A 24,235-nucleotide genomic window follows, 5' to 3' on the forward strand; every position below is an offset into this window, starting at 1 on the left:
CACCAGTGTCCCAACATCACACCCCTCCAAGCTCACCTTTAAACCAAACACATCCAAAACATCCAAACACATCCAAAACCCACACTGGCCTCCTTGGTGATTAAGGCTGTACCCAGCCCCACTGACACCGCTGATGTGTGCGCACCAGTTCCACATGGGCTTTGTGTACTACACCCACAGCACACACTGAATTAACCTGCCTATATTTATAATTCCCCATGAATCCAATAACCGATATAAATGTGTTTATATATATCTTTTTTTTCCGGAATCGCGACGTTGTAGGACATTTTAATTCCTAGACATTTAAATTCTTATTGAAAAATTAAAATAAAAATTAAAATGTCCTACAACGGCGCGATTCCGGAAATGACGCAAACACAGCGGAAGTGGTTTCACGGCAAAGAGCGGTGTTTTCATTTAGCCTGTTAGCTTTGCAAGCTTCCTAGTCGAATTGAGTACTTTTCGCTTGAAATTTAATAGGCAGCAACACGAGTAGCCTGCGATTAAGACTATTTTAAAAGTGTATAATTTAACTAAGAAACCATGTCCGTCGTGCCTCCGAATCGCTCGTCCACCGGTTGGCCCCGTGGAGTTAATCAGTTCGGGAACAAATACATTAGCCCGCCGGCTAAACCGCTCACCCTGGAGAGAACCATCAACTTGTGAGCATATTGACCGAACAAATAATTGCCTTGTTTTCAGCGCACTATCTTTTGCATGCATTTGATGTGTGTGGAAGGTCACGACTTGAGTCAAAGGTGTTTTTGTGAATAAAGCTTCACGGCGTTAGCAGTAGCACTTGGCACAGGAGGCTCGTCTGGCGTCCTTCGCGTTTTCAGGCTGTGGTGTGGTGTTGTGTGGTGTTTTCTGACTGTGGTGTTGTGTGGTGTTTTCAGACTGTGGTGTTGTGTTGTGTTTTCAGACTGTGGTGTTGTGTGGTGTTTTCAGACTGTGGTGTTGTGTGGTGTTTTCAGACTGTGGTGTTGTGTGGTGTTTTCAGACTGTGGTGTTTTCAGGCTGTGCTGTGGTGTTTTCAGGCTGTGCTGTGGTGTTTTCAGGCTGTGCTGTGGTGTTTTCAGGCTGTTGTGTTGTGTGGTGTGGTGTTTTCAGACTGTGGTGTGCTATGGTGTTTTCAGGCTGTGCCGTGGTGTGGTGTGGTGTTTTCAGGCTGTGCCGTGGTGTGGTGTGGTGTTTTCAGGCTGTGCCGTGGTGTGGTGTGGTGTTTTCAGGCTGTGCCGTGGTGTGGTGTGGTGTTTTCAGGCTGTGCCGTGGTGTGGTGTGGTGTTTTCAGGCTGTGCCGTGGTGTGGTGTGGTGTTTTCAGGCTGTGCCGTGGTGTGGTGTGGTGTTTTCAGGCTGTGCCGTGGTGTGGTGTGGTGTTTTCAGGCTGTGCCGTGGTGTGGTGTGGTGTTTTCAGGCTGTGCCGTGGTGTGGTGTGGTGTTTTCAGGCTGTGCCGTGGTGTGGTGTGGTGTTTTCAGGCTGTGCCGTGGTGTGGTGTGGTGTTTTCAGGCTGTGCCGTGGTGTGGTGTGGTGTGGTGTTTTCAGGCTGTGCCGTGGTGTGGTGTGGTGTGGTGTTTTCAGGCTGTGCCGTGGTGTGGTGTGGTGTGGTGTTTTCAGGCTGTGCCGTGCCGTGGTGTGGTGTTTTCAGGCTGTGCCGTGGTGTGGTGTGGTGTGGTGTTTTCAGGCTGTGCCGTGGTGTGGTGTGGTGTGGTGTTTTCAGGCTGTGCCGTGGTGTGGTGTGGTGTGGTGTTTTCAGGCTGTGCCGTGGTGTGGTGTGGTGTGGTGTTTTCAGGCTGTGCCGTGGTGTGGTGTGGTGTGGTGTTTTCAGGCTGTGCCGTGGTGTGGTGTGGTGTGGTGTTTTCAGGCTGTGCCGTGGTGTGGTGTGGTGTGGTGTTTTCAGGCTGTGCCGTGGTGTGGTGTGGTGTGGTGTTTTCAGGCTGTGCCGTGGTGTGGTGTGGTGTGGTGTTTTCAGGCTGTGCCGTGCCGTGGTGTGGTGTGGTGTTTTCAGGCTGTGCCGTGCCGTGGTGTGGTGTTTTCAGGCTGTGGCATGTTCATTTCTCCCAGGTATCCCCTGACGAATTACACATTTGGCACGAAGGAGCCGCTGTATGAGAAGGACAGCTCCGTGGCCGCGCGCTTCCAGCGGATGCGTGAGGAGTTCGAAAAGATAGGCATGCGACGGACAGTGGAAGGAGTCCTCATCGTGCATGAGCACAGGCTGCCGCACGTGCTGCTCCTGCAGCTGGGAACTACGTTCTTTAAGCTGTGAGTGATCTGATTCCGTGTGATCACTATTTTTCCTCTGACCATCACGTTTGTCATGTCTTATCAGGCTTTCTAGTGCAGTGTGGTGTATTCCTGTGCTCAAGGACATCATTGTTTTCACAAACTTTGTTACTTCTGTTTTTGCGTTCAGCCCTGGTGGAGAGTTGAACCCTGGAGAAGATGAAGTTGAGGGTTTGAAGCGGCTGATGACGGAGGTATTAACTCTTGTTATTGAGGTTTTCTCTTTGACATCTATGATTGTGTTTATAGATTTTTAGTTTGTGTACCTCTGGCCATTTAAAACTTGTCCTGTGCTGGTCACAATGTGCAAAAAACAACTAATAGGAAAAGTAGATTTATTTAATTGAAAGCTCTCTAACGGGTATCATAAATTAGCTGCATTTTTGCTGAGCATGTACTGTGTAGGCCAGTCACCTTTTAAACATTTTTACACAACACAAACACACATTAATAATATCTATCTAAAACAAGCACCAACATTCAGTGAAAGATTATTATAGATTATTACTGTATTTCACCATGGCTTCACACTAGCCTGTTTCCAGAGAAACAGAACGTTTCAGAGAGAGGTCCTTCATCAGCTGGGCATGCAAAGTGCTTCTGAATTGTTAGTAGGAGGAGCCAGTTTATACTTGGAAAATTTAGATGTTTAAATCATAACATTCATTCTACAGGGTTGTAAAGTTCCAAGAGTGTAGATGAGTTTCTTTTGAGTTTCCTAATTTCATTGCTGCCATAGCAACAATTGGCAATACATGTATATCATGAAGGCAGTGTCCATTAGTACTAAAATACCTTGCCACTGGAAACAACAAATCCTTAATTCTGATGGTCCGAAGGTGTTCAGCAAATCGATCAGCAAGCCTTCTTTGTTTCTCTTACAAGTAATGCAGTAGACAACTCCAGCAGTGATGCATGAGGAGGAATGGGTGATGATAATTGATCCTTTTGTGCCAATTATTTTAGCGGCTGTTAATAAATTTGCAGGCTACAGTACCACAGCCACTATTTGAATGGTCGTTTATCTCACTCTTGGCAAGCATGTCTGATGTTTTTGTCTCTTTGGGAAGAGATTTGTGGAGGATCCTTAAATAGGGAAATGGCCTCTGCATCGTCCTGTAGGATTCTGAATTGTTTAAGTAAAATATCAGCTCCTGTTTTATTTGTAGGATGATGATGATTCAGCACCAAGAGAATTCTTGTAGTCTTAACAGCAGGCGGTTTATAAGTCACGTCAAAACCCAAGCAAAGACATCATCTATGACTTCCTCAGGAAACCCACAGTATTTAAGATATTCAGACATTTCCATGCTTTTCTGGTGGAAATCTTCATTCTCACTGCAAATGTGTCTAAGTAGCTGTGAGTAAGGGCTGGAGTTTACAGGCCTTGGGGTGTGAAGAATTGTACTGCAAATAGGATTGAGTCTGTAGGTTTATAATAGATGGTGGTAATTAAATAAGAATTGGCAAACTTCACTGAAGCATTCAAAAAGGCTATCTTCATGCCAGGATGTACTCCATGTATATTCAAGAGCTGGGTGGAACTTGGAGAATGAAGAAATTAACAGTTGGAGATCTATTGTGCATGTAGCAATACCAAAAAATGTCATCTCAGAAATTATAAGGCTACAGGTCCAGTATATTGCCCAAAAAATGTTTCTCAACAAATCCATCAAAGAGGTTTGCATAAGGTACCATTTTAGTACCAATACTAACTCCTTTTATTTGTGAGTAGTACTTGGAGTCAAAGGTGAAGCAGACTTAACACAAATTACAACAGCCTTAAGAGAATCCTTTAGGAGGATTTTTCTCAGGTCTTGCATCAACTTGTACCACCTGTATTAGGGTTGACTGTGTACAAAATTTTTAATGTCCAAAAGCTAGAAACAGCTACAGCGAGTATTATCTACAATAAGATTTATGGTTCCTAAGGGTCTGTGTGGTAGTGCTTTATAAAAGAATATAGGTTGTAATCCCATTTTTTGTAGGAGTGGTATTTTAAATTTAATTTGCCCTTACATATGAACTGTGTATCTGTTTTATAATTGATATGGCCAAAACAAGGTTATAATCTACTCATACTACCACAATTAAATCCTCCTGATTTAATCAGCTTTGCTAAGCATTAGAGATGCTCCTGTTGAATAATTAAAATGGTACATAGTCATTAGAGGCACCATAAAAACTGCACAGGTAATTTAATGCTGATAGCACTATTGAATGACACTTCTTAGGAGACATTTACGTTAAGCATATGTAGGCAGTGCTGATTAGTTTGTGCTAGCTTGCATTTATCATCACGCCGTTTAAGATTTGAAGTTTTGGTGACGAGGACTTGTGGTTTGGTCAGATTTTGGGGCGACAGGACGGGGTGAAGCAGGACTGGGTGATTGATGACTGCATTGGAAATTGGTGGAGACCCAATTTCGAGCCACCGCAGGTAGGTTACGCAAAACACACGTGAGGATGCTCTGGTTTAAGTGTCACCCAGCACCTAGGTCAGTCCTGGAGCCTCACCACTCTGTGCAGGAGCAGGCTTTGTCCTGCTCTGTCACTCATTCTGATGAGTGGATGGGCTGGATCAGGAATGTCAGAGGAAGGAGAACCCAGCGATGTGCAGGGCAGTGGCGTCCCAGTACTGCATATGGAAACAGCCACCTTCGCACACTACTTTTACACAGCCAATTATTTCTAATATGAATTAAACCACATTATGATTGAGTGCCTGCTCATATAGGCAATGGTTTATTTATATTTATTGCTATGGCAATTCTGTTAATATTATTTTTATTTATTTCTATGTTGGGGTTCTTCAGTATCCCTACATTCCAGCACACATCACTAAGCCCAAGGAACATAAGAAGCTTTTCTTGGTCCAACTGCAGGAGAAAGGTAAGACCCTGTACAGTTCTCTACATGCTATACTTTATGTATCCTGTTCTCATGGACTTGTTGTGATCGTCTTCCAGCATTGTTTGCTGTGCCAAAGAACTACAAGTTGGTGGCAGCCCCCCTGTTTGAACTCTATGACAACGCACCTGGATACGGGCCCATCATTTCCAGTCTCCCTCAGCTACTGAGCAGGTAAGATGCCATGCCAAGGTCCAGGATCAACAACAGAAATGCTGACCACATGCTGCGTTTATGAGCAGTGTGTATGCTGACCATGTGTGCATGCTGTCCATGAGCTGAGGGACAGAATAGGTGTTATTCCTAAGATGACCTGCCTTTTGTGGGAATTATGGGATCTTAAATTGAATTTGCACTTGTATTTTAACTGTGTGTCTGTCTTATAGTTGATATAGCAAATGCATGGTTATAATCACAAACTGCCATTAGTACAGCCTCCTAAAATACCTCCTAATGCGGCACTGTGGAGCAGATTCCTGCTGGGTTTTTAAAAGGTCAAATTGGTCGTGTCTCATAATTTTTAGTTTTTTCACAGCTGTTATTCTGCCGAACAGGTTTAACTTCATCTACAACTGATGGGCTCCCAGCCCGCTGGCTGTCTCTGTGAGCGCGGTCGCAACAGATGGGAGGGCGAGAGAAGGTGGTGATGACTAACCACCCTGGCACAGCAGGGACCCAGCTATATCCCAAGTGCTTGGAAACATAAATGTCAACGACTTGTGCATTCTCCCCCCCCCATCAATTTTTTGTCACTTCCACAACTGTTATTTTATTCTTAAATATCTCTTTATTTGGCCAGATCGCTGGAGTTTTATGTTAATTAAGGAGTGAATATGATGTCCTTAGTAAATAAAGCCATGTGATTTCGTTAGTTTTATTTTTTAATCTTTGTATGTTTCATTCCTTTTTATAATAAATTGTTAGCTCAGAATTGTTTCTTGTTGCAGAATCTTTGATAACAGATAGTTCCATAACAATTCAACTGAGTGCCATTAAGCAACATTGTAAGATCTTGGTGGTTTATGCCTTACAGCAAGATCCCTGCTTCGTTTTCAAATAATTGGTGCCTGTACATTTGCACTCAATGCATCTGGCTCTGCCTAATCTCGCCATCACAAAAGTATAAACCCTGACATGTCCTTCATATCTTGTAGAGCTATGACAGAGTGTAAAGGCTCTATCTATCATGACACTGGCTTTTAGTGCCATGACCGAAGCATTTAAAACTTGTGTTTAGTTGTATGCCTGTATATTTTGGTGATGTCTATTTTGCTTAATATGATTAGACATGTATATCTGTTTCTCGTAGTCACATTAAGGTGACCTTTAATTTAGCAAATAACACTGGGAAAATTCTGCTATGCTGTATGAATTGGTGTGAAACAACAGATTGGTAGGAAACCTTAAAAAGGTTTGTGTGCCCTATTCACAGACTGCAGTGGGATGTTTTGAGATGAACCCTTCAGGTTTTTATCCATGGCCCTCATGATTACAGGCTCACAGGCTTGATGTAGATCAGAAAACGTGTTGTGTTCCCCTTCAGCTGCCGGGTCACGGTACTTGTGCTTACTTTAGTGAGATGTGTCCAGTCCTCTCTTCTCTAAGGACCTTGCCAAATCCTGATTGTGGAAAAAAGTCCTTATCTTAATGCATTGGCTACAAGAGCATGCTGGGAACTACAGGAGAGTCATGTGGCATGGCTGTAGCTACTACAACTCATCCTAATACAGATCGGCAGTGTGATGGTGTGGTAGCCATGCCTTAGGTTTAGTATGACCGTTTCAGAAAAACATGGTATATACCTAAGATATTATTTGGCTATACCTAAGCCAAAGTGCTGAGGTTCCTTCTGTGTTATAAACTGCTGTTTATGTATTGCAGTGTAACATCCGTTTTAATGCCTTGTGTGCTGAGTAGAAGTGTTTGTCATATTTCGCAACTCCCGCAGGCCACTGTGTACTGCCAGATGTGTCAGGTGTTGTAGGTGCACAGAAAATATCCTACAGATGTCAGTAACAAACACTGCATCTGACTAGATCATAGACGCAGAGGTTCTGAGACTGTTCGTACCTGAGCTCTGCAAACATGGAAAAGACGCGCACTACGGTAGGTTTGTTAAAACATGCTGTTCAGTTTTAATGGTTCAGTCCTCTCTTCGCAATTTATCTCATGTAAATTAAACCCAGACTACTAAGTGCTAGCAATAAGAATCCTGTGCTGCTTTTCTTCAGTCACCTTAAAAGTGTCCAATGTATATTCAATGTAAAAACTTACAGAACAAGTGCTGTCTTCCCAATTTTGAGCTTTAATTTTATGTACTTAGTAATAAGAAAAGTCAATTAAGAAACCCTGGAATGATATTAAGAATAAGAAGTTCATTTTGAAACCTAGGATTTTGAAAAACTGGACCTGGTGGCCCTTAAGTATACATTCTTCTTAGAAAACAAATATAAATTTTGAAAAATGGTGCTTACTTTTAAATATTTTTGTAATTTTGTAAATCTTTAGTGAACCCTTGTGGTCTGAATGCTGGCTACAAGTGAAAATACCTTTTTGCAAATAAAAAGTAAAATTTGTACTTTTCTTGTGTGCAATTCAATCCATCTGTTACATATTTAGACATTCACTGTTTCATGTTGATAATCAAGGCAAATGTTCTTCACAAAATTATATAAGAGGTATTATGGAGGTATTTCCTCGCTGGAAGTAGGTAATCCACAGACTCGTCTTTTCTCTACGAATAAACATGTTTGAATAAAGGTATGTTGTATGTTGGACACTATTCTGCACAGAAATAAATTCCTGGTATGCTAGTCATACATGTATGTGGACTATTCCATTTGATACTATTAGGTTCTTTAGGCCTAAAGTACTGTATTTGATTGTGCCACATATTTGGATATTTGAATAAAGAGAACAAAGTTATTTCAACTAATGTTAAAATAAGGCTTTCACAAGAGAGTGCTGTAAATGTTTGTATTTGTTTCAAGAATTAACATGACATTTGCAGTCTCAAACATTTCATTTTCCGCACACATCTACATATCCTTTTCCCCTTTTGTATATATGCATAATGATTAAACATAACGTACTGTTGCCACTGGCAGTCACCCGCAGAAAAACCCCGCTGTGGAAATGTTTTATCTTTTTAACAGCTGGTTATAGAATGTGGCTCTGAAGTCAGTAAACATAGATTAAGCTACATTCATTTATAACCAGTGCAAAGGATCCATTGATAAAGAAAACACTTTAACAGCTGCTAAAAATTAAGGCCTTTGTGAAAAACTATTTAAATTAAAAAAAAAAAAAATCCTTTTCAAAAAAACCATAAACACTCATTGACTTGTACTGAGGCGATGGGATAAGTGTAAAATGAAAGTGATCTTGCTATTTCTAATACTAGGATCACTCTTACTGCAAGTGCTCTTATGCTGCTAGTGTTTCTTTGAACTGACACAAATGTTTTTGGAACCATTATCATTATAATCCAGGGTGTTCCTGGTAATACATTCCAAGTGTCACCTAGCTTTAGTTTATCTTACAAACCAGTACCACAGTACTAGCTTTGAAGTCCGTGGTGTTGCACAATATGGTTCCCCCAGGACGGGAAAGAAAGGGACAGAGCATCCTTATGCGTTTTTCCATCATCTTAGATGTTAACAGGTCTTATGATCATTTACACTGGCTAGATGGATGAGGTCTTGTCATAGTTGACTGAAACAGACATCTTTTTATAAAATAGATATAGGACTTATGGGATGAATAATATTATGGGTATATTATTGTTCAGCCTGAACACTATATAAATCGATTTCTTTGATGCGACTAGACAAAATTATCCCTCAAAAAAGCTGTTTGGTTTCAGTGTTTTTTTTCTCTCCCCAAAGGTGAGGTCTGCTTTTATGTCCGTAGACTTATCACATTAATATATGCATAGTAGTAAACAGTTCCTATTTTATTTATATAAATATATATTTAAATACAAATACAGTATGTGCTCCATCGAAATAATATATATATATATATATATATATATATATATATATATATATATATATATATATATATATATATATTTATATCTACAATGAAATATTTAAAATAAAATCCCACCTCCACATGCAGCAACTCTAGCAAAGGTTAAAGTGCATTCAAACCTCAGCCACCTTTTTATGCAATAGGGCGTATTGGCAAAAAAAAAAAGAGAATACCTCAGCAGAAAAATAGTTACTACTACTCAGACAAGGATTTGACTGATATATGATATCAGTGATCAACAGTTATTTTACTTCCTGTTTATTATGCATTTTTACACACTCAATCCAAATGTGGTTTCAGAAGTTCTCTATCACCCATAGTTTTTTGTTACAGAAATATTCATATGTCACTATGTATAGTATAGAAATGTGCTAGGAAGCAAAATGGACACTGTATGCTTTAGAAGTAGATTAGTAGCTACTTATGCTAAATGTAATAGCAGCCTTATTTATGAATAAGTAATGTAAAATGATTCTAAGATGTGCTTCACTTAAAAACCATACCTGATGGAAAAAATCTAAGGTTCACCTATTTTAGTTGTCTAGCATATTGAGTTAATTCACAGGATTCAGTCTCGGTCATGATGCTTACACAGATATCCATTGTATTAACATGCCTCCAACTGCAAACACTTGAATTCCATTGAGTAGGTTAATCACATCCTAATTCCATCCTGTGCTTTTGTAATCCTTCATTGATTAAGGATCTCCATGTGAAGCTCTGGCCAGTAAAGTACTGACTTTCACAACACTTTTCTGTGATGATCCCTGATCTATCTCTTTGGGCCTCATATTCAAACTGGATTTAGGGATAGTAAACTGGCCATATGTTCAACTAGGTCCATCCATGAGAAACAAAAAAAAAAAGAAAAAGAAACATGTCTTCCAAACCCCAAGGCTATTCAACATTCATTAATTTACCTTGATGTAGAAATAGTTTAACAAGAGTCCTTGTATTTTATTGATTTGTAGCCTGTCCTGGCGATGACACTTTATTTGAAGATCAGTAAGAGATGTAATGCTCAGTGCCGATGTTGTCTGTGACTAATGCTCATTAACTTGGATTAACTGGAGATCGGATTGAATTTCCAGGTGAAGGGTATCTGATGGTCAGAGGAGAAAAGCCTGTGTCAGGCCCAGAGTGTCAGGACCTTCACTGTTCATCACAGCCAGTAGTTGAGCAGGCCGCTCCTTCCTGGATCTGAAACATGTACTAGGACAGAACAGCAGTGATGAGGAAGTTAGCTAACTCCTGCACTTACAATATACACACAGACAACATGGTACAGCAAAAAATAAATAAATTAAGCGGGATTTTAAGGGTTTGCAATATGTAGTGATTAATGATTACACTGATCCTACTTATTTCAATGTACATTGCATCCAAAAACTTTAGCAGTTTTATAGTGTAAGTGCTATATTTGTTTGAGGTGAACTAAAACCATGTGAGCCACTCACTGATTTCAGATTGGGGTCCAGCTCTGTGAGGCTCCATTCATCCACAGGCAAGCCAAATGTGAATGGCTGTAAGAGAGCAAAAGTCTTTATATGACCAAAGAATTAATTTTGCATTACCCAGTTTAAAGGAAAGACGTATTTAAGAAAGCATGTGGCATATTTATGTAACAAATTAAAACATGATTAAATTCTCGTCTTTCTTCTACTGGTGTCACTGCTACAGCTCTACAGTGTTACAGTGTCATATCTTACAAATAGACAACAGTTTATCACACTAGGTGCACACAAATCCAACTCTCCTGTTAAGTGTGGTGTTCCCCATGGTTCAGTTCTTGGACCCTACTTATTCGTAGCCATAACCTTAAGTTTCATTGCTCTGCAGATGATATTCAACTATACCTCAGTACATACTCACCCTTAGATTCCTTTCCCAATACACAAACTGACTGTATTTCATATGCATGATACCTTTCTCATGCTAAACACTGATAAACTGAGGTTTTACTACCTGGCTCTAAATCTTCACTTTCTAAATCATTCAGTCTGTTAGCACCGACGGTGTTCTGGTTAAGATTGCACCTTAGTGTTTTACTTGCTTAATCTTGATCTACATCATAAGTCATTCATTTCCTTCTGCTTTCTTTTACTTACATGACATGACATTGCTCATCTCTGCCCATTCCTGACTGATAGTGATGCGCCAACTTTGGTTCATGCCTCCATCATGTCTTGTATTGACTACTCTAGCCCCCCCTTTCACTGGACTTTTCAGTAAGAACTCTGCAGCTGGAGTCCTCACCCATACTAAACGTTCACCTCGCATTACACCCAGCCTTTCCTAGCCGCACTGGCCCATATCAAGTTTAGAAATCTGCTTCTCGCTTTCCAAGCCCAACATAAGCTTGCTCGCATCTACCTATGTGAACTCCTGACGCCGTACTCTCCCTCTCATGTCTGCTGTCTTCAACAGAAACAGCCTTCGTAGCCGTGACAGAGAAACTTCACGCTGCTAAAGCTGCCAAACTGTCATCTGCCTTGATTCTTCTGGACCTTTCGGCAGCCTTTGACACTAAACCACAACATTCTCCTCTCTGTTCTCTCCAGGCTTGGTGTGACTGGCTCTGCATGGAAATGGTTTCAGTCCTATCTGGAGGGACGGTCCTATCAGGTAACATGGATAGGATCCACATTCAGGCCATGTAGACTCTTCACTCGTGTGCCCCAGGGTTCAGTATTGGGCCCCCTTCTCTTCTCTTTGTATACTCATTCTTTTGGTGATGTAATATCTTCTCATGGTTTCTTCTACCACTGCTATGCTGATGACACCCAATTAATTCTTTCTCTCCCAGCCTCTGACAGGCAGGTCTGCAGACGTATCTCAGCATGCTTGATCGACATTGTGTTATGGATGACAGCCCACCACTTGAAGCTCAAACCCAGTAAAACCCAGCTTCTGTTCATCCCAGGTACTCCCAACCCTTACCATGACCTCACAGTTTCCTTCGAGAACTCCCTGGTACCACCATCCGAAGTCGCCCGTAGCCTGGGCAGAACTTTGGACAACCAGTTGTCGTTGTCAACTCATGTTTCTAATCTGACCCGGTCTTGCAGATTGCTCCTTTGTAACATACGAAGGATTCAGCCCTTTCTCTCGCAGGAAGCCCCCCAGGGGCTTGTGATCTCAAAGCTAGACTACTGCAACTCACTACTTGCTTGTCTTCCTCTAAGAGCCATCAGATCCCTACAACTTGTCCAGAATGCAGCAGCATGACTGAAGTTCACACGGCACTCCACTGCTGCACTTCATTGGCTTCCAGTAGCTGCCTGCCTCAGATTTAAAACCTTGATGCGTGCTTACAAAGCCAAAAATGGACCACCCTCTGCATACATGATGTCAATGGTCAAAGGCTGATTTGTACCTTAAGTACTTCAAACCTCAAGTATGGCTCAGCTTGAAACACCAAGCTTCAAGTCTCATGGAAGACAAGTATTGAAACTATTCTCTGTCCTGGATCCTAGATGGGGGAACAAAGTTCTGCTTGCTTTCCGGACAGTCCTTTGCAGTGTGAAGTACTGAAGACCCATCTATTTGTGGATTATTTAAATGACCACTCACCCTGTTCCTATGTTGACTAACTAAAACTCTAATACTTATTGTAGGGTATTGTTTATTGCACTGATGTTGACTGCTCCTATGGTGACTAACTCTAGTACTTATTGTTCATTGCAATGATTGTTGTCTGAGATAGACCTTATGTATTTTACACTTCTAGGCATCAGCACTGATCCCTGTATTTCAACAGTATTCCCGTTCATTGGTATCTTGGACTCTAACCTACTCTACTGCACTAGGATGTATTCATGAGTAAACGGCAAAGCACTTTTGTAAGTAACTCTGGATAAGAGTGGCTGCTAAATGTCGTAAATGTAAATGTCTCTGGAACTCTCTTCCTGGTTATGTCTGCTCTTCTCTCCCTACTTTATAAATCTGATATAAACACATTTTCTTTTCAGAAACATTTCCTTTTATCCTTCACTCCTGAGTCTCTCCCTCTTTTTTTAAATTTAGTTTTATAAAGTGACCTGGGGATTGTTTAAGGCATCATGTAAATGTAACTTCTTATAAATTCCAGTTGCCTGTGTATGCATGTGCATGCATACATGTGTGTGTGTGTGTGTTTGTATGTGTGTGTGTGTGTGTGTGTGTGTGTGTGTGTGTGTGTGTGTATGTGTGTGTGTGTGTGTGTGTGTGTGTGTGTGTGTGTGTATGTATGTGTGTGTGTGTGTGTGTGTGTGTGTGTGTGTGTGTGTGTATGTGTGTGTGTGTGTGTGTATGTGTGTTTGTGTGTGTGTGTGTGTGTGTGTGTGTGTGTGTGTGTGTGTGTGTGTGTGTGTGTGTGTGTATGTGTGTGTGTGTGTATGTGTGTGTGTGTGTGTGTATGTGTGTGTGTGTGTGTGTGTGTGTGTGTGTGTGTGTGTGTGTGTGTGTATGTGTGTTTGTGTGTGTGTGTGTGTGTGTGTGTGTGTGTGTGTGTGTGTGTGTGTATGTGTGTGTGTGTGTGTATGTATGTGTGTGTGTGTGTGTGTGTGTGTGTGTGTGTGTGTGTGTGTATGTGTGTGTGTGATAGGTGCTGTACATGTTTAATCCTTACGTTCACAGCAGCTGTTCTGGGCTCCATACTCTGCTGGTGGCCCCGCAGGAGGAACTGTAGTTCTTCCAAACTCATGTCCACATTTTCCACAGCATCACACATCTCTGGTCTAACACACATGCACCAGCAGAATTAAGCCGTTTATAACATAAACACCAGTACTGATTAAATACCACACTCTGTGGTGTTGTGGTCCTCCAGCACCCCAACCTGTCCAGCATGGTCCTCTTGGCCTGCCTCTCTTCAGGGCTTGCTCCTCTGCCCTCCAGCACAGACTGTACCATAGCTACGGGTAAGATGGGGGGTTCAGCACACATCTCACAAGAGCCAAATGGTATGCCCTCACCCCGCCCACGCACACTTGGACTCAGTGGCTCCTCCTTAATAAGCATGAGACACTTCTCCCTGATTGGACAGATCACATTTACATCATTATATAACAATAAGGGTTTTTAAAATGCTTGTTTAATTTCTATTTATTTATTTATTTTACAAAATATGAATGTACAGTATCAGGTACACCATTTGTATATGATATATACCTTTATGACAGGTTATTTAAATAAAATGATCTTTTTTTTCCCCCAAATGTTTATACCTTACACCAAAACAAATGTTTACACCAAAACAAAAGATTATAAGGAATCAACTTTAAAGACAGGTCTGTGGGTCACGCCGCTAGTGCTCCGAATACCACAGGAACCACTGCCTCCTTCACCTTCCACATCTTTCTAGCACTTCCTTTAGCATGTTGGTATGTCTTAAACTTCGTCTTCCTTGTTCCTGGTGTTGCTATCACTACGGCCGTCTTCTGTTGTCTGTCCATCGCCGCTATGTTGGTTAGCCATTACCATTTTGTCTGTCTGTATCTGGAAGTCCCACAGGATCTTAGCACGGCCATTCTCCATCACCTTTGGTGGTTTATCTAACTTCAACCTTGGAACTTCCTGTCTGTACTTGACACACATGTCTCTGTACACTATGCCTGGCACTCGGTTATGGCTTTCCATATCTGTTCTGCCTGATAGCTTCTTGAGTCCCACTGTTATGAGATAGATTGTCTCAGGGGCATCTGTTGTCCTGCCTGGTGTGGTGGATCCCAGCCTCTGTTGGTCTTGCATTCAGGAGCTTGTTCCTTTGCTCCCATGATTATTGCATCCATGTTGTCCAATCCAGACCTTTCCAGCCATTGGTAGGATTTCTCCATATCAGCCGCTTCCACTATTTACCAGTGGTACATACCATGCTGGGGTCTATCCTCCCATGATGGTTCCTGCTCCTGCTCATTCCAATCCTCCGCAGGTTTCTGCTGTCTGACCTGCTCACTATGTACTTCATCACTGGCATCCATCTTCCTGGTGTACTCCTGGATCCTGGTGGTTTCACCCTGATGCTCACTAGCCCTCCTTCCACTTGGTGTACAGTCTGAAAGTAATGGATTTGGGATGAAACCCTCCGTGCACTGTGAGGAGATTCCTTGTCTTTCCATGTCTTCCTTGTCTGCTCCTTAGGCCAGCTTATTATGCCAGCGGGGTATCTGATGCCTGGTAGAGCATAGGTGTTGATAGTTGGGATCTTGTTCTTCCCATTTGGCTGACTCCTCAGGACTTGGTGGCTGACTCAGGTTGCATATACCCTGTCGTAATGGGGTTGCGTGTGTACTAGCATTCCAACAGTCCTCTGTTCTCCACACTTGTCCATGAGTGTCTTGTATTTGTTCCAGTAGCTCACTTTTTATCAGATTGCTCTGGTCTCCCAGTACCTGATGTGGACATTGGTGACACAGATGACGTCTGAGCCAGTGTGAGTCTTTTGTTTCTAACTCTCATTGTTAGTGAGGTAGGCGGGTAACGTTAAGGACCTAGCCTATGGGACCACAATGACCTCCTGTATGGAAGTCAGTGGTGTAACACCGAGCTATATATATATATATATATATATATATATATATATATATATATATATATATATATATATACACACACTAATATATACATACCTTGACTGGCCATACATAGACAAATGTGACATTTCAGTAACATCTGAGATGGTTGGGCCTCCGGTCACCATGCTGGTAGTGGAACAGGATGCAGTCTCTGTGGATGGCTGAGAAAAAGAAAGAAGTGAGATTGTGTTTGCTTGTGTTAAGATTATCACTGTTTTATTTTGGAAATAATAATATCTTTCTCCTACCATCTCTGATGCCTGGATAGAAGGTCATGCATTTTGAGTAAGCAGTAGATGTAAATGACATTTTAAGATATCAAGCATGTTATAGTGATATGGATTTCAACAAAATGGGGTCTTCTGAGTAGGGGTCAAATGGGATCAAAACTTTACCCAAGCTAGCTAGTCAACTAACACAGAAGAATCACAAAAAGTTCTATAAATTTCAGAGTTTTCTTAAATGGTAATTTGGAGTTGACCTCCCAAATATGCTGTATGGTCTATATCTTGGGCCTGGGGTGGTTCTGGGACTTACTGACTGGATGCAGAAGGGCTCCTGTGTGTGCTCCATGACGTGAACGTGACTGAATTTGGAGACTGGAGGAGTGGAGGATCCATCATCTAACATCAGAGGCCTGAGAGGCAGGAGCAAGGTCATAGCAGGAAAGCCCTAATACTCCTAATATAGTGCTATGGGTTACAGCTTATGGAATTGAGAAATGGAGCTCACTTTATTTAGGCTTGCTTTGGGTTAGGTTCAGGGTTAGATTACGGTAAAGGCTCATTAGTCCATACGCTGTGAGCATTTTGTTAAGTCTAAAAATACTTGCATAATAATAAGTAAATAAACATAATAATATCCAAAACCTAGTAGTAAGTAGGTGTGAATGAAGGATGCTACTATTTCATATGTTCACTGACAAGCTAAGCTCTTTATCTAAGAGTACATTTGAGGCCAAAGGTGATATTGTTTAGAGTATAAACTCCAAGGAATTCGCACTAGTGGTGACCGAGAGTTGTAGCATTGTGTAGTGTGTTACTGGGCCTTGTGCTTCTGCTATGATGTGTTCTCACGGGTCACACTAGCTGATAGTGCATTTTCCATAGAGGCTAGAGGGTCATGCGCTATGGTTCACTAGGGTGGTGTGTGTGTGGGCCAGAGCTCAGCATGTCTGATTCATCATTCAGGTCCACCCAGGCCAAGCCAGCTGCATGAATTGTGTCAGTTGACCGCATCCAGCTGAGTTGGCCATTCCCACTACTGGTGTATTAGGTGCTCACCTAATGTTGATTTGATCGTTTCGGTTTCCCCTTTCTTATTGTTTCTAAATGTTTGTGTGTGTGTGTGTGTGTGTTTGTGTGTGTGTGTGTGTGTGTGTTTGTGTGTGTGTGTGTGTGTGTGTGTGTGTGTGTGTGTGTGTGTGTGTACTCACAGTTTTCTTTTCATTCCGACAGTGCCGGGGGCACTGGGCTGCATCTGGCTGAATAGGAACTGAATCAGCTAACAGCAGCAGCCAGAACCAGAGAGTGAGTCAGCATTACTGTACTGCATTAAAAATCCCAGCAACATGCAACATGCACCTCCCCTAGCTCCCTCATACACTCCTACACCACCTCCCCCATACACTCCTACACCACCTCCCTCATACACTCCTACACCACCTCCCCTAGCTCCCTCATACACTCCTACACCACCTCCCCCATACACTCCTACGCCACCTCCCCTAGCTCCCTCATACACTCCTACACCACCTCCCCATACACTCCTACGCCACCTCCCCTAGCTCCCCCATACACTCCTACACCACCTCCCTCATACACTCCTACGCCACCTCCCCTAGCTCCCTCATACACTCCTACGCCACCTCCCCTAGCTCCCTCATACACGCCTACACCACCTCCCCTAGCTCCCTCATACACTCCTACACCACCTCCCCCATACACTCCTACACCAACTCCCCTAGCTCCCCCATACACTCCTACACCACCTCCCCCATACACTCCTACATCAGCTCCCCTAGCTCCCCATACACTGCTACACCACCTCCCCATACACTCCTACACCACCTCCCCTAGCTCCCGCATACACTCCTACACCACCTCCCCCATACACTCCTATGCCACCTCCCCTAGCTCCCCATACACTCCTACAGCACCTCCCCATACACTCCTACACCACCTCCCCTAGCTCCCGCATACACTCCTACACCACCTCCCCCATACACTCCTACACCACCTCCCCTAGCTCCCTCATACACTCCTACGCCACCTCCCCTAGCTCCCTCATACACTCCTACACCACCTCCCCATACACTCCTACACCACCTCCCCTAGCTCCCTCATACACTCCTACACCACCTCCCCTAGCTCCCTCATACACTCCTACACCACCTCCCCCATACACTCCTACACCACCTCCCCTAGCTCCCTCATACACTCCTACACCACCTCCCCCATACACTCCTACATCACCTCCCCTAGCTCCCCCATACACTCCTACACCACCTCCCCATACACTCCTACATCACCTCCCCTAGCTCCCCCATACACTCCTACACCACCTCCCCATACACTCCTACATCACCTCCCCTAGCTCCCCCATACACTCCTACACCACCTCCCCATACACTCCTACATCACCTCCCCTAGCTCCCCCATACACTCCTACACCACCTCCCCATACACTCCTACATCACCTCCCCTAGCTCCCCCATACACTCCTACACCACCTCCCCATACACTCCTACATCACCTCCCCTAGCTCCCCCATACACTCCTACACCACCTCCCCATACACTCCTACACCACCTCCCCTAGCTCCCGCATACACTCCTACACCACCTCCCCCATACACTCCTATGCCACCTCCCCTAGCTCCCCATACACTCCTACAGCACCTCCCCATACACTCCTACATCACCTCCCCTAGCTCCCCCATACACTCCTACACCACCTCCCCATACACTCCTACATCACCTCCCCTAGCTCCCGCATACACTCCTACACCACCTCCCCCATACACTCCTACACCACCTCCCCTAGCTCCCTCATACACTCCTACGCCACCTCCCCATACACTCCTACGCCACCTCCCCTAGCTCCCTCATACACTCCTACACCACCTCCCCATACACTCCTACACCACCTCCCCTAGCTCCCTCATACACTCCTACACCACCTCCCCTAGCTCCCTCATACACTCCTACACCACCTCCCCCATACACTCCTACACCACCTCCCCTAGCTCCCTCATACACTCCTACACCACCTCCCCCATACACTCCTACATCACCTCCCCTAGCTCCCCATACACTCCTACAGCACCTCCCCATACACTCCTACACCACCTCCCCTAGCTCCCGCATACACTCCTACACCACCTCCCCCATACACTCCTACACCACCTCCCCTAGCTCCCTCATACACTCCTACACCACCTCCCCTAGCTCCCTCATACACTCCTACACCACCTCCCCCATACACTCCTACACCACCTCCCTCATACACTCCTACACCACCTCCCCCATACACTCCTACGCCACCTCCCCTAGCTCCCTCATACACTCCTACACCACCTCCCCATACACTCCTACGCCACCTCCCCTAGCTCCCCCATACACTCCTACACCACCTCCCTCATACACTCCTACATCAGCTCCCCTAGCTCCCCATACACTGCTACACCACCTCCCCATACACTCCTACACCACCTCCCCTAGCTCCCTCATACACTCCTACACCACCTCCCCATACACTCCTACACCACCTCCCTCATACACTCCTACGCCACCTCCCCTAGCTCCCTCATACACTCCTACGCCACCTCCCCTAGCTCCCTCATACACGCCTACACCACCTCCCCTAGCTCCCTCATACACTCCTACACCACCTCCCCCATACACTCCTACACCAACTCCCCTAGCTCCCCCATACACTCCTACACCACCTCCCCCATACACTCCTACATCAGCTCCCCTAGCTCCCCATACACTGCTACACCACCTCCCCATACACTCCTACACCACCTCCCCTAGCTCCCTCATACACTCCTACACCACCTCCCCATACACTCCTACACCACCTCCCCTAGCTCCCTCATACACTCCTACACCACCTCCCCTAGCTCCCTCATACACTCCTACACCACCTCCCCCATACACTCCTACATCACCTCCCCTAGCTCCCTCATACACTCCTACATCACCTCCCCCATACACTCCTACACCACTTTCCTTAGCCTACTCATGCATCATTTGTACTGCTTCTGACCTTGTTCATGACTTTCTGCTGCTGTGTGTGGTTCAGTCTCAATGAAACTACCTCTTTCCACAGCACCTCATTCTGCCTAGATAGATAGATAGATAGATAGATAGATAGATAGATAGATAGATAGATAGATAGATAGATAGATAGATAGATAGATAGATAGATAGATAGATGCTTAAATAGTGGTTGTTACAATATGCTGTTAGTGCTGACACAGAGTAATATCTTCATTGCATATTAATGGATAAGATGAAGTTGCCCTGGATGAAGCCAGCCTCCACCTTGCTGGCCTTCCTCCAGTGCCGTGTAGCTGATCAATACTGTTGATCTGCACCACGACCTCTAACCCACACTCGGGAGAGCTCTGTTCAGACAGCTCGCACAGTGCATGCCGGCTGAATTACTGGAGGAGTGAACGGATGAATGCTGGTGAAGGGCTCAAAGTGAAGGAGTGAAAATGTTTTGTATGTACTGCATGTATTAATATGTAATGTTTGTTTGAAGTTTATGTTGTTTTTGAAGTGAACAGTTATTTCAGGATTCATATTATAGACCTGCATAGTTAAATGCTGTGCCCTGTGTCACAGTTGATGAAATGAGATATGAAAATGTGCCTATGCAAACTAGATTTGAGCATGCATTGTGCGAGTCTGTATCTGTGTGTGTGAGCACATTGGCGCTTGTGTGTGTGTGTGTGTTTGTGTGTGTGTGTATGTTCCCATGCTTGTGTGTGGCTGTGGTTGGGCTCCCACTGCTTCATGTCTTGCATCTTGGACTCCATGCTGTCCTGCTGGCCACGCAGCACCTGGACCTCGTACAGGAGCCTGCTCAGGTCCTCCTGACGCACCTTCGTCTCCTCACTCTTCACTATGGACACCTGGGAGAGAATGCACACGCAGAATGTCACCGGCTCCAGCGGGACACATGCGGAACACCCTGAAGCTGTTACTTTAAGGGTAACGGAAGGGTAACCAGGACCTGGAATGGAGGCATATTCTTTCTTTGGGGGATGATATGAAAACATGAGACTTTCAATACTGTGGGGACTTTTAGCTGGTGTCCACAAGGAAAGATGAAAACGCATCACCTTGCGCTTGATGTGTTCCAGCAGATGCTCACGGCCTTGTAGGAAGTAGAGGTGCTGGAACTCTGTATCATCTCGCTCTGGCTTCACCAGCCCACTCTGTTCAATGTTCACCACCTTCCTGAAGCCATCTGAGACAAGACAACACACACACACACGCGCACACGCACACACGCACACACACACACACACACACACACACACACACGCACACACGCACACGCACACACGCACACACACACACACACACACACACACACACACAGAGACTAGTTCACAACTAGTACAATAAAAGTTACTTCAAGTTTTAACTAGCTGCCATCTTTTTATCCTGGAAAGGATATAACAAGGTGCTTTAGTGTAGTTGTCTTGGTAAAACTACATCGTCTTGGATATAATTCAATTGTCACGTACTTAAAATGTAATGAAACTAAGAGCCCAGATAACTGTTTGCTTGGGAGCTCTAGAGCCTACATTATGGAATGCTCAGTCTATGATACTGGTCAGTGTTGCTTCTCTGCCGTGCTGTGTAAAGGTACGCACACATGTTGAGTTGGCGCACGAAGCTGGCCATGTTGTTGTGCTTGAAGTATTTTGGCAGGACCTCCTTAGCGAACCTGCCCTGGTCAAACACATGGAAGCTGGTGCCAGTCTAGATGGAAGAAACCAAACCCAAAGCAAAAAGGCTAAAACGTGTGACTTTGCCCTACTAAACTCCACAGCAACAGTTTCATATCTGTAAAACAATATCACTGACTGATTGGCGGAAGATGAAAAAACGTAAAAAGATTAAAAAATCAAACCTAGTATCAGAAAAATTGCACCCACTTCTCTGGTAACTATCTGTGACACTAAATATCCACATATACATTATATCTTACATTTCTTATGATTTTTATTAATCTGATATAGAATGATCTTTTTCTGTTTCAAATATGCTATCACTGAAAATTATTCAACATCCAAAGAGCAACATAAATCATTGTTTCTTCTCAGCAAGAATATCAACCATAAAGCAGGTGAGTGCTTGTGAGAAGAGACATCCTGTTAGTAAAGAAGTGGAGACAGAGATTTAATTCAAAATGGACATTTCAAAGTGCTACAGTGCTCTGAAATACTCATTTCAACAGTGTGAGAATTCAGATCTGTCACGAAGGCCCACCGCGCAGAACATAACAGCTGCTGCTTTGAATATATCTCTGATATGCCGGCTTTGCCTTGATGACTGCTGTTATGTCAACTTAAGGCAGGTTATTAATACCCATATACATTACATATTATGTAATATGCTGAAGCAAGGCTGAATAGACGCATAAAATGATATTCCTCGTCCTCTTTACAAATGCCATTTTGACATTGTTTCAGAGGCTGTACACTTGAGAAGAATATCACAGTCACAGTCAACTATATCAGAACCAGAACCATCCTCAACTACAGAAACTACCCTCCTTAACTACAAAAACCGAACCCTCTCGACTACAAAAACAGAACTCTCCTTGACTACAGAAACTACCCCCCTCGACTACAAAAACAGAACCCTCTCTGACTACAGAAACTACCCCCCTCGACAACAAAAACAGAACCTTCCTCAAATACAGAACTACCCCCCTCGACTATAAAAACAGAACCGTCCTCGACTACAGAAAGCCACTGAGCCTGAGCACAGAACTTCACGTGGTCTTATACATCATCCTCTATATTGTGTATTTACTGTTGGTGTCAGATTTTTCCATATAGTATCTCTAAATCGTCATATGTAAAACCACCATCTAGATCCAAGGCCCGTCACTTGTTTATACTGTAGATAACAAAACTTCAAACTACAAAATGGGCTGTTATGATTCAGAAACAATGTTAGTTTGACATAATGAACTTTAGGTATTAGATGCTAGTTTTTTTTCAAAGCTGTCTCACCGTGCTCCAGCAGATGAGATGGTTGGTGTCTGGGTCCTCCACCAGTGTCCACAGTTTGTTGAGGAAAGCAGGTACATTACTGCCATAGCCTCCATCCACACCTATAGAGCCTGGCGACTCCTGCATGTCTTGGCCTTGGCTTTCTGTCACGAACCGTTGTGTATGTGCATGTGTGTGTGTGTGTGTGTGTGTAGCGTGTGGACGCGCACATACGCTTCCCAAAATGCCTCAGTCCATCCTCAGTCCAGATGCCGTCCCTGTCTGTGTCTCGCTGTGTCTCGCTGTATCTCACTGTGTTTCACTGTGTCTCGCTGTGTCCCAGTGATGGGTCCCTGTCAGCTCGCGTCATCCCTGGGCTGGGTGGGCGTCAGCAGAAAGGCTGGAGCATCACTGCTGCTGCAGTAACAGCGACAGCAGGAACAATACATGCCCGGACAGAGCCTGGAATAACAACACTGGGTCATGCCAAATGCCACAATGCACCCACACAACTTGCACAGGGGAGTGTTGTGTAAGCTCTGACCATGTGTGTGTGCATATATGTGTGCAAGTTGATTTTTGCACAGTAAAAGCTGTTATTTATAATTCTAATTCTAATTAAATATAAACTCAGGTGTTTGTAATATTGAAGGTCTGAAAACTTTGAAATTTTGAAATTTTCATTGTTAATCTACACTGAAAGATTTTTACTACTGAATGATGGAATTAAAACAAAAAATGCAATAATCTTATACTGTTTTCATAATTATTCATATTATTAAAAATCAACAAGGAAAATACAAATTTGGGAATATTATGTAACTCCCTTAGCAAAACATCAGATTGAAAAAATCCTTTAACTAAATTTGTATGGTTTGATTTTTCTGCTGAGCAGTTTTCTGAAACATCTCATGTTACTAACACTTTCCAGATTTCTGTCTGGTTAAATGAAGACAATAATCTTCATTTATACTGGCAGACTTCACTTCTTAATTTTTGTATTAATATTTTAATATTAATAAATGTAATTATTTACTTATTACATCTTTGACCCATATGTTGAAGAATTTGGCTGGGGTTTTTCTCCACAGACTCCCGCACATAGAAATGCTATGACACATCACAGCCAGCAGAGGGAGCTACAGTAATGCCAATATGCTTGTATTTTTTGTTGCACTAGTCAAATATGTACTGGCATAT

At 43.5% G+C, this 24,235-nt stretch overlaps 2 protein-coding genes across 2 annotated transcripts; one reads left to right on the plus strand and one right to left on the minus strand.

The window, feature by feature from the left end:
• The first annotated feature begins 389 nt into the window (after positions 1–389).
• nudt21 (nudix hydrolase 21) lies at positions 390–6,129 on the plus strand. The gene is made up of 7 exons (XM_027004020.2): positions 390–665; positions 2,067–2,267; positions 2,419–2,482; positions 4,639–4,728; positions 5,105–5,180; positions 5,258–5,372; positions 5,753–6,129. The coding sequence occupies exons 1-7, from the start codon at positions 547–549 to the stop codon at positions 5,772–5,774; spliced, it is 687 nt and encodes a 228-aa protein (XP_026859821.1). The 5' UTR covers positions 390–546; the 3' UTR covers positions 5,775–6,129.
• Positions 6,130–10,448: 4,319 nt separating this feature from the next.
• On the minus strand, positions 10,449–23,182 carry hsf4 (heat shock transcription factor 4). Its single transcript, XM_027004011.1, has 12 exons — positions 23,057–23,182; positions 21,686–21,794; positions 21,146–21,273; positions 20,811–20,935; positions 20,062–20,137; positions 17,226–17,293; positions 16,328–16,427; positions 15,845–15,951; positions 14,056–14,250; positions 13,846–13,954; positions 10,694–10,759; positions 10,449–10,487 (listed from the first exon to the last, which is right to left on the minus strand). Exons 1-12 carry the CDS (start codon positions 23,180–23,182, stop codon positions 10,449–10,451), a joined length of 1,248 nt encoding a protein of 415 aa, XP_026859812.1.
• Between the last annotated feature and the right edge of the window lie 1,053 nt (positions 23,183–24,235).

The sequence above is a fragment of the Electrophorus electricus genome, chromosome 4 (genome assembly GCF_013358815.1).
Source record: "Electrophorus electricus isolate fEleEle1 chromosome 4, fEleEle1.pri, whole genome shotgun sequence".
Lineage (NCBI taxonomy): Eukaryota > Metazoa > Chordata > Actinopteri > Gymnotiformes > Gymnotidae > Electrophorus > Electrophorus electricus.

Coding starts and splice junctions, on each gene's coding strand:
- nudt21 (XM_027004020.2), top strand. CDS start 547: ATGTCCGTCGTGCCTCCGAATCGCTCGTCCACCGGTTGGCCCCGTGGA. Junction 2,483..4,638: donor TGAAGCGGCTGATGACGGAG/GTATTAACTCTT, acceptor TGGTTTGGTCAG/ATTTTGGGGCGACAGGACGG. Junction 5,373..5,752: donor CTCCCTCAGCTACTGAGCAG/GTAAGATGCCAT, acceptor TCTGCCGAACAG/GTTTAACTTCATCTACAACT.
- hsf4 (XM_027004011.1), bottom strand. CDS start 23,182: ATGCAGGAGTCGCCAGGCTCTATAGGTGTGGATGGAGGCTATGGCAGT. Junction 17,294..20,061: donor AGCAGAAAGTCATGAACAAG/GTCAGAAGCAGT, acceptor TGCTGCTGTTAG/CTGATTCAGTTCCTATTCAG. Junction 15,952..16,327: donor AGCCCTTCTGCATCCAGTCA/GTAAGTCCCAGA, acceptor TCTTTTTCTCAG/CCATCCACAGAGACTGCATC.